Genomic DNA, 10,747 nt, shown 5'->3' with positions numbered 1-10,747 from the left:
GGTAATCTTACAGGGAAGACTTCTGTGAAGCTAACAGTGGTAACAAGGTAAAATTCTGAGCTAACCTGGTGTCTCCCCTTCCTTGCCCACTGAAAATGTTTGTTTTAATCTCCAGCAAGAGAAGGTGCTGAATTTTGCCTAGAGCTTGGTGATACTCATGGGAACAATTTGAGTTTTGCTGCTTTCCTGTAAAAACAAGCAAGCGTGTGATTGCTTTTTGCCACTCAGCCTGCTTGAAGCTTCTGTCGAACATGATGGAAAAATCTACTTCTCCAAGTAAGTTTTTTTCTTTTCTCACCAACTGCCGACCAAGGGTAAGCACACGTTTTTAAACCTAGCTTACATTTGAAAGCGGTAGTTTTACATCCACTTGCAAAATTACAAGCACCTTTTCCTGGATCCCAATAGGAATGGGGCAAACAGCCAAGAAAAGTGTTTCACACTAGCTCTACATACTCCAGGAACTTAAAAACTTTGCCCCTGACAACATACCTGTGTATCTATATAAATTACACCTTTTAGTGGCAAAGCAGTATTTCAAAGACTGCTAAGCAGTGGCTAACAGGTTTCCAGCAGCATGTTTTTCGTAAATTAACATTACTGCCTAGAACTCATGTTCACCAACTAGAATGCTCCAATTTCTGAAACCATTTCATTACATGAAATTTGAGGTATAAATGCATCACTGTACCACCATAAGGACATAATCTTTTGATATACCCATCTCCATAAAGCCTTCTGGCTTGTAACAGTAAATCACAGCCTTATTTTCATACCTCATTACCATTATGTATCTTTCCACTGACACCTGACCTTACGCATAATCAGGTATGAATTTCAAACCATACTTACAATCTAAATGAGTGCCTCATTATTTTACATAACCCAGAATGAAATAAGATTTGAGATGTAACTGCAGAATTCACAGTTCACACATTCGGAAACACACATCCACTGAAAAGAAGTCATGCTCTCTAATTCGTGACTGTGAACAACATCAAACCACACTTGCATATAGAAGCTTTGCAGGAATTTCAGGATTGGATTTTAGAAAGGATATTGCCAGTTGTGAAAAAACAACACAGTTTTGAAACTGTTTGGTATGTTTTTAAAGATAAACTTTGAAAGAAAAATGCAAGTACTGAATTTATTACCTGTATTTTGAAGAAAGAACGACAGCACCAATTGCATAAAGTTATAAAACACGTAAATAATCTTCAGGTTTGCAACGCCAATAGAACACAGACATCTACAAAGAAATATATATATATGTATACATGTAATATAATAAAACCATTCATTAGGGAACAAGAAACATCATATTTTTGTACTATATAAAACAGCTGTACAGTGTGCACACAGACTTTCCTGACCTCTTGAAAATGCCTGTCAGTCACTTCTCCCCATCATCACTTGCTTAACGTAGTTTCTTCATTGTCCATGGGAGAACTCCAAGTGACCGTCTTGTACTTTTATCTAAGTACTTGTAGTGCAGTTTGTCTCCATATACACACACACACATATATACTCACAGATGCACACATGTATGTATATGTGTATATATATGAAAAGAACAAGCACACACATGTACACGCACACACAGCAGATCTAAATAGCTCCTCTCTCTCGTGTTCTTGAATGAGTGCTTATAAAAAATCCCTGCACGCTTTGTGAAGGGAAGAAAGCTTGCTGATTGTGCAGATTGAAGTCATTAGATGGTTGCATTCCTAACAGTCTGCAAACACACACATCTGAATCACATGGTGGTATCCCATAAGCCTGAAGAGAGTCTGTTGCAGGAGGTATCTTCTACCTTCTTCAGCAGTGTTGGCTTTTTACAAGGGGGTGGAGGTGGGGCTGTGATTCTTTGCTCAGTGTTGTGCAAGATTTGCTGCCAGTCTTCTCTCTCTTCACACAGCTTTCTCCTCCAGTCTAGAAGCTCTTGCAGAGCCACACTCTCATTCTCTGAAAGTCTAAGCTGATGGATAACCTGTTAGTGAGAAGGAAATAATAACAATAACAATAACAATAATAATAATAATAATAATGATGATGATGATGATGTGGATAAAGTTAATTCTTCTGGCAGTGTAAAACTGCAATGTCCATGTTGAATACTTCATACAGGATCCTCTGTGTCTTTTGTCATGGTTGTAAACCTGCGGGCAGGGCAGATTCAGGTCCCATTTTCCTATCTATTCCCTTTGTAAAGAGCTCAGTGACATGTATAATGATTTATAAACAATAATGACTTTCAGCAAAATAACCTTCCCTTGAACTCATGAGAGGTGTTTTATACTGCCAAGCCCCGTGCAAGGAGGGAACCACCTTCTGCTCTCCATCCTTTATTTGCAAAGGTCACAGTGGAGCATTATAAGCTTATCCATACATTCTAGTAGGATGATGAACAGAAATCCTGAGACTGCTACAGTGTGTCCTGGCTTAGCCATATTAGATGGTGAGTGGCTTTGAGTGCTCACATTCTAATATATACAACTAAAAAAATAAATAGATGCGTATGGGTAAGCACTCAAGTTCTACACTTGCTGAGGGAAAGCTGCTCTTATTTGTACTATAGCTGAAAGAAACCAGATTAAACAACCCTGTTCATAACTTGAAACAACCTTGTCCAACAAAAGGATTTAAAATTTTGTGTTTAAGTTGCTGCCCCCACTCCCCATTTATCATTCTTTACATTGAAAATAACGAAAATTATGACGTAGAATTGCTTTATTTCAATCTCATGTCTGAAAGACATGGAATTGAAGTCGTACGAAGCAGGTGCCAAAAATGAAACAAATGGAAAAAACTCCCCTATGTCAGCAAAGGGTACATGAACACAATCCTCTGAAACACACAAACCACACTGCCCACCGTGATGAGCAGTCTAACAACTTGGTCTTAAAAGTGTTGTCATGTAATACTGTTATACTCCCAAAATATTGCTTTACACAGAGCGAATAGCAGCTGCAGGAGTGGTAAGGTTTTGCCCGTAATTGTAAATACCCAAATAGCCCTAACCAAGAAACTATAACCTGTTTTGCTGTTTAGAATTAGTAATGCTACTTGTCAGAGATCGGTGTTATTCTTAGAAGCAGAGGCTGGCCCTTGTCTTCCTCCAGAGAACACGTTAACAACTTAAAATGTAGTTTCAGTTGGTCTGAAACTATTTGTAAATTCATCCTGAAGTAGTCAAACAGTTCTGTGCTAGATTCATAATCCACCTAGAAGAAATTGTTCCCACACATTTAACTTTCCTGTTCCACTAATGATTTATTTTGTTCAAGTCAATTTGAAGGTATCATGACAGCACAAGTTCACGAAGCTATGAAGTCCATCTCAGCATCCTTTAAGACCTACTTGGCACCTATGCAGTACAGCAGCACCTGGAGCAGGTACTCAGTGCTATTCGCTTGGGGGCCTACTTAGGAAATACAGATCAAACCCACCAAAACAGATAACAGCCCACGGCCCTTACCCTGCTATCTTCCTTCTTAAGCATCTCACAGGGGCACCTGTAAGAGGCACCTATGACGTGACTAAAATGCCCATACTTCACCTCACACGACGAGCTCACGTGAGAAGTATGGCTATTCTTGTCAAGGTTGCATTTATGCTCCTTGTCACAATGAGAGATGGCTGCACGTTAGTGACCATGATAAAGGAATTGATGTGCAGCACCCTTAAATGCTCATGAGACACTATGCAGGTGGTTGGTTCCAGCTGCAAGGAGGGAGGAGTGAACATGAAGGGCGGTTTTGTCACTGATGGGCAGTGAGGTTCCCGGGGCAGAAGACTTTGCTATTGCCGTGTGGCTCCTGCTGTTCCTTCATGGATGAGACAGCTTTTTCAGTGCTGTTCCTTCACGGAACAGCAGGTACCTGGGCACGGAGGCTTACACAGGCTTTACACTGCTGCCTCAAATGTGTCCTGTGCGAGTCGGACCCTTCACACGTGCTGTCGGAGAAGGAACGGGCCCTTACATGGAGATGCCTGCAGAGCGATGGGGAATCTGCTTAAGTTCTGGTTGGTTGGTACTTCAAAGAGAAATGCATAAACCTATACAATGTCTTAATAAAAGGTATTATAATGTCAAGTACAGTTGTAAATTCTGCATTTTTAAGAAAAAAGAAGAAAAATGGCAAGTGTTTGAAAGACTTCATTAAAGATATTGTTAGAGGGATATCGGAGACTTCTTGTGTGCCAAAACATATTACTTTTTTTTTTTTTCAGTGTGGGTAGGAAAGATTAGAAGACAAATTAGAAGTTTGGAATTAGAAACAAAATCAAGAAAGACAGGTCAGGTAGTTTTATCCTGTAGAACAGGTGTGTAGTTTGGGAGACACTGTGGCTTACTGTGGCAGATTTCTATAGATTTTTTGTGGGTTTAAATTTTGGGCATAACCCAGTTTAGGAAACAGGTAAACTGGAATCCAGTCTGCCCAATTTAGACACCTTATTTACATCTAAATTTTAGGCATTTCATGAACCTGTATTAGGCATGCTTCTCAGAGAGGTTCGGGAACATGCAAAAACCAAGCTGTGTTAGACTGTCATTGCAAGAGCTTCACACGAAAGAGTTTCAGAGATAAATAATAAAACACATGCCTGAACACTGGTAGATAAGTATACGCGTAAGAAAACAGATATTTTGAAACTCTGTGCTACTGGATGTGCTCAGGTGGCAAAGGTTTGATAGCATGACCTTAATGAAGTACGGCAGGATTTTCAATTTTGAAAGATGGACAAAGTATTTGAATACAGAAGCACCGCTGCTATTCTAAGAAACACAAAGGCACACAGGTGCAGGGTGAAAAGTGAGTACATTTTGCCTGGGCAAGGCAATTGACAAATGCATCCTATTTATAGCTTCTAGGCACTGAAGAAGCTTTATTATCCCAACCCTGCTTATGCAAGCTGTAAAATAATGTTAGGTCAGCAGTTTCGCTATAGAGCTTTTTCCAGTATATAGTGGACAAATGTTGGTCCAGTCCACAAATAAGTGCACATCTTTCATTCTATTTTTTAAACAAGGATGGAAAAATATCTCAAATCCTTATTCATTGTGAGATTGATCTGGTAAGTAAGCTGGAAACTGTTTATATTATAACCTCGATGAAGGACATGCAATGGAAATGCAGTGGAGATGAAATGGAGGAAAATGCACAAGAAATGGCAGTGCTTCAAATGAATCAATTAATTTAATTATATCTATTTGAATAATATGATGTAATTTCTTTTCCATTCATGATTAGACCTATGACAAGCTAAAGTTTTATTATACATATTCATTATAGAAAAGATTTGCTGAATAATTTTACATGAAGCACAATGTAAAAGAGCAAACTACGTTTCTTCATTATTATTCTATATCCTGAACAGGTATTTTGTGGTGGGTGAATGAGGTGTGTAGGAAGTAATTACTTTAAGACTACTGATCTTTTCAATGAACACTGAACAAACAACTTCGACCTTTAAGGGGTAGAGATGGTACCAACTGTAGACCAGGATTTTCCTACCCAAAGTCGATGGTCAATCAGACATGGGTTACGTAGTGTTTGGGCTAGACCCACAAAAACATATAGCATTTGAATGCCTAGCATTTAAGAGCCCTGCCACCTGGTGGAAACACTCTCCCTGTGTTTGATATCCAGAGTCCTTACTGAACAAACAAGAAAAGCTGAAGTGTCAAAGAGTGATGCACAAGAGAAGAGCATGTGGAGTTACCAAGGCTATTCTTTGGAAACTGCAATGGATTGAAGCAATTAAAGATCCATATTTTCCACTATAAAATATGGCAAGATGAACAAAATACATTTGTAATTGAGGAGCCCAGGGAAGAGATCCCAGGATTGTTCCTCCCACCTCACAGCCCAGACTATCAGAATGCAGAAGAAAGTGTTCTCTTTCCCGCACTAGGGATTTTGGTTGGTGACTAGGGATTTTTGACTTGGTTCCATCAGGACATGCATGGAAGGACTTTCACCATTATCTAGTGGTTAGAGCGTACTGGTGAATCAGAAGATGTGGATCTGACTTCTGTCAGGTTAAAGAAGAGACCGAATTCCCACATTCTGAGAGGACACTGTTACTACAAAAGGTGGATGCTGAGTTCAAGGAAGGACTTCGGCTCCTGTGCTTTGTGCCGTCTATGTCTGGTAAGTATGCTAAAGCAGATCCTTCAGAGGGAATCCCTTGTGGTTTTAGCGCACAAGAGGTAGTGGAGACAGAGCACTTTGGTAGTATGCTGGCAACCATGAAAATCTTAGAGCACGATTTTTGCCTAATGAGTAATACACATTTAAGTATTGCATAGTCACTAGAGAATAAGCCCCTGAATTGCCTTCTGGAATTAGGTTTCTAAAGTCTGCTTAAATATCACTTTATGGGCTAAAGCAGACATACTGGATTTCAACTTTGTCTTAGAATCAAGATGAGTTGGTATAAGTCAATAAATTATTTTAATTATAGTCTTATTTCTTAGGCTAGTTAAAAAATTCAGTGAGTTTTTCATTACGGAAAGTTGAAGGTTTCACATTTTTAAATAATTTGTGACAAAATGTATGCCAGATAAAAAGATTAACAGGTTCATTTACAATTAACTGTAATTTGAGTTATTTTGAGATTTGGCTCTAGAATCTCAGCACAATCATCCTGCATTAGAAGATCAAATGCTATAACCTTATGGAGGATATTTGGTAACATTCAGAAGTAACAAAGAGCTTATATTGTCTATTTGTGTGTCAAATGCAACACAGTCTTCATCATCAAGGACTCATTAACTGTCTGCCAAGCAGAGATTTATTAATTTGCATTAGTAGATTCTTTTGAATATTTCACCTCATTTTTCTCTCTCTCTAACCAAATGTAGGCTTTAATTTAAAAAAAAAAATGTGTATTGTATTCTAGTAATTTTTTGTCATTTGCTATTTCATTGATTTTTCTACTACTATTCACCGGAAAATGAGATGAAGTATTTAATTACATTTTTTGATGTTAAAACATATAAGTAATTAATTTTCTTTGCACAAAATGTAGCTCTGCATGTTGTATTACAGTTCTGTTTTTAGTTGCTTCTGTAAGTTTTAGTAAAATTCCTCAATACAGTCATGTAAGTACAACAGAACACAGATTTTTAAATCACAACACAATGTAAGAACATGTACAGTGTATAAACCTGTGCTCCTGAGACATTTGCATGAGATAGCTAGTCCATATTTTCCCTTCAGAGAAATATTGCCAACTATTTTCTTTAATAGATTTGTCAATGTTGGTACTTTAAAGTAGCTGTCAGTAAATGTTCACAATTAATTATTACAGCATTATTATGTTTTTCTTCCATTAGTGCTCTAAATTGTTATTAAACTTGAGGTCCCATCATAGAATCCATGGGGAGTCTGAGTCTAGAGCAGCAATGATTTTACCTTTCTAAAATTTATCAGGATCTAAAGTGAATTATGCAATAAATGTAAAATGTTGATGATAAATTATCATAGTTATCTTAGAAATGGTACTGCCTTGACAAAACACACATTTTTAATCTTTTCCAGTTTGTAGGCTGCCTAAAAATGTAAGCAGAACAAATTTCAGCCAATAGGTGACCCACAGTTATCTTTCTTAGAGCCCTCAAAAGCCATTCACAAACCCCACTGGGTCTCCTGCGGATGTTCAAGACAGAAGTGATTAGGATGTTCTCACCTTTCATTTCAAAATTAAAGACACAATTTCATTCAGTAATTCTGGAAATAATTCTTACTGTATGCAACTATTAGGAAGACCAACACATTTTGATTCAATGTGTGACAGGCATGCATTTCTCTCACAGAGAGAGTTTACAGGTTTATAATTTCTTTTAAAGGCTTCATCTTTCTCTGTTTTCTTTTTGCATCTGGTAAACCTCTACACTGGCTGCTTCCAAACATGCACATCACATTGTTTTTCCAAACTACAGGACAGGCACACTGCAACCTCTCAAAAAAGGTTCAAACAGATATGTTTGGTTTTTTCTATGTTACAAAAAAGCGTAAATCAGGAAAGGGTTGCTTTTCCACCAGTTCTTGAATCAAGAAAAAAATCTGTCAGCCTACATGTTCTTTACCAAGACAATACTCATTTAAAGGTACAAGGGGAAACCCACAGTAAAACAAGGGTGTGTTAAGAAGCCTAGGCAAACACTCAACATAAATAAAGTCAATAGGTAGATTTGTATTTGATTGGGAAACCTGCATTGGCCAAGAAAGACCTCAGCAGGGAGTAGAGAGCAGCTATGATAAATGAGTTTACAGGCTTCTAAATGCCAATTAAAAATTTTCAAATACAAATGTACCTCTGGGATCAAATCTCACTCATGCAATTGTCTTGTGAATGCTGGGACACACATTTTTTTGCAAATGCAGACCCACTGGACGTAATAATTTGACATGTGATATGCAACAATAAAGTTATTTTAGTTAATGGTTCTTTTAAACTTCAGATGATTTTTCTTTGAGTTGGAGAAACCTTACAATCTCCAAAAATAAAACTCTCCAAACGGGTTTATTGGAAAGGAGAAAATGGCAGACGACAGGTGCTCTGTCTGGTGCAAGTCTGGAATTGCTCTGGAGGAGGTATGCCAGCTTAAATAGAATTAAACATGAAATCCATAACTGATATATGTATTACGTTCACTTTGTTCTAAACAAGAAAATACTTTTTCTCTCTCACCTAAAATTTCTTATTACAACAAAAGAATAAACTACCTTTAGAACAGGTGTTATATAGATGATGTACCAAAGGAAGTTATAACCTTTCTGATGCTTAAAAATTGGGGGTAATCTTAAAAGTAACTGTGTTTAAAATGAAACTAAAAAGGGACTACATTTCTGAACAAAATAAGATCTGGCAAGAGTCAGGAAGAAATGCTTTCCCTTCTGACAAGCGTTTTTCAGCTCTCTGGCTTTTTTGAGGGACAGATTTAATTTTCTTCCAAGCATCAGTCATGGGGCAATGCTGGAAGCAGGATATTATATTCTGGTGTCAGAGAATGCAGGCACAGGCATCTTTGATTGCCCAGTCCAACCCTCTGCTATCACATGGCATTTGGAAAACTCTCAAGCTTCATCCTAAAAAAAAATAATTCCATTGTTTGCCTTGGTTTGGCTTTCTGAAAGGTTTTTCCAGAAAAAAATCTTGAAAGAATAATCCACCAACGATTACTAGCTACTAAATGAACTCCACCTCCAGAAGGCCCTTCCTCAGAGACCACGGGAAACTGAGAGATCACTCTGGCCAAAGAGGCACCCCGGACCCCTCTGTTTTCCCTAGCAGCAGTGCCTTCTCATTTTTGTCAGAAAAAAATGGGCTACACACACTTTTGTGTGCCTCAGACAGAAGATTTTATATTCTTCATCTGATTGCAATTCTACTTCTGGTGTAAGTTGTTTGATTTTCTCTCATACTCTTGGGGTTTTCTGGTTGGGGTTTTTTTGGGGGGGTGGTGTTTGGTTTTGGGTGATTTTTTTTTTTATTTCTTGCAGGAATACATTTTAGTTGCAAAGGCAGGGCTTGGTCTTCTGTACTTTTGTACCTTTCCCTCAGTGAAGTAGTAGCATGCCTGGGATCACAATATTCTCAACGAATTAGGTTGATTATCTTCCATACAGCTTGGAAATATTTCAGCAATCAAAGAAAGATATTATAAATTTGCAAAATAAAATCAGTACACAAGTCCTGAATATAGCTGTAATGTGTGATCTGGCAGAAAGTATTAGAACAAGGTAGGCAATGTTCAATAATATATGACAGCACACGTCAGGCACTCTGATTACCTGAGCTGGGAATAGAGTTGGACAAGCCTATACATTCAAAACAGGGCAGTATTTTATTTATTTATTTGGATCTTGTGGGTTTCAATTATTTATTTATCATTATTTGTTTTGGCTGAGTTTCTTTCAACTCCGGATTTCTGATCTCAACTACAAAATGACACCTTCCCAGAGTGACTAAAACATCAATGAATATTGAAATACACAGTTTTTTCTCTATGAAAGTTTATCTCTTTCCAGATAAACCGACTACACAATGCTCTTTAAAACCTTCAGCGCATCCTCCTAATTCAACTCTGACGCTTGAGAAAAAGATTAGGTTCAGGATGGCAACTGTGCCTTTCTAAAGATGAGTTCTGAAAACAAATCATTTATTACAGAGGTCTTCGGAACAGCTGACCTAACAATGATGATACCACTTTTTACCTAATGTAACAAAAAATATCTGAAAAACTGAATCACGTTGCTACTTAATTGAACATTGCTGCTTTGTGGTATTAATGGAGATATTTTACTTGCTCAGTTAGAGACTAGGTTTGCCGCAATGCTTTTAAAGCAATTACAAAAGCAATCATCAACTCAGACTTGCTAATGTTGTGTGTCATCCTTTCCTGTATAAAAACACTACACTTATGGTCAAACAACATTAGAGGTAAATGCCACTTAATTTATGGTCTTGTTAGCAGTCGAAATCTCTGCTGATCTACATGTATGCAGCAGTGTGTGACAGCAAGAGAATGAAGGGCAGAGGGACCAATTTGTTCTCCCTCACGCCAGGCACTTATGACTAAGTCAGAAGTGAAGTCAGTCTCCACAGGTGCTGTCAGTGGGGTAGTGGACAACACTCCATTGAACTCAAATTTGAAGCAGCCTTTTAAGGTCACCCGTTGGCCATTGTGGCAGCCCAAGGGGAATAGCTACACACTTTAGCCAAACACCTGAGC

The 10,747-nt window shown here is 38.0% G+C and overlaps 1 protein-coding gene across 1 annotated transcript in view; it reads right to left on the bottom strand.

The window, feature by feature from the left end:
* Positions 1–1,303: 1,303 nt before the first annotated feature.
* The window catches only part of LOC104627035 (unconventional myosin-XVI-like), a gene marked incomplete at its 5' end in the record, with an annotated part of 51,218 nt that continues 41,774 nt past the window's right edge, over positions 1,304–10,747 (bottom strand). Inside the window, one exon of the mRNA XM_010295126.1 lies at positions 1,304–1,990. Coding sequence (XP_010293428.1) covers positions 1,757–1,990 — 234 coding nt within the window. The remainder of the gene's footprint in view (positions 1,991–10,747) is intronic.

This window comes from Phaethon lepturus, unplaced genomic scaffold, assembly GCF_000687285.1.
Source record: "Phaethon lepturus isolate BGI_N335 unplaced genomic scaffold, ASM68728v1 scaffold2439, whole genome shotgun sequence".
NCBI lineage: Eukaryota > Metazoa > Chordata > Aves > Phaethontiformes > Phaethontidae > Phaethon > Phaethon lepturus.
This window is presented reverse-complemented; position numbering and strand designations above follow the sequence as displayed.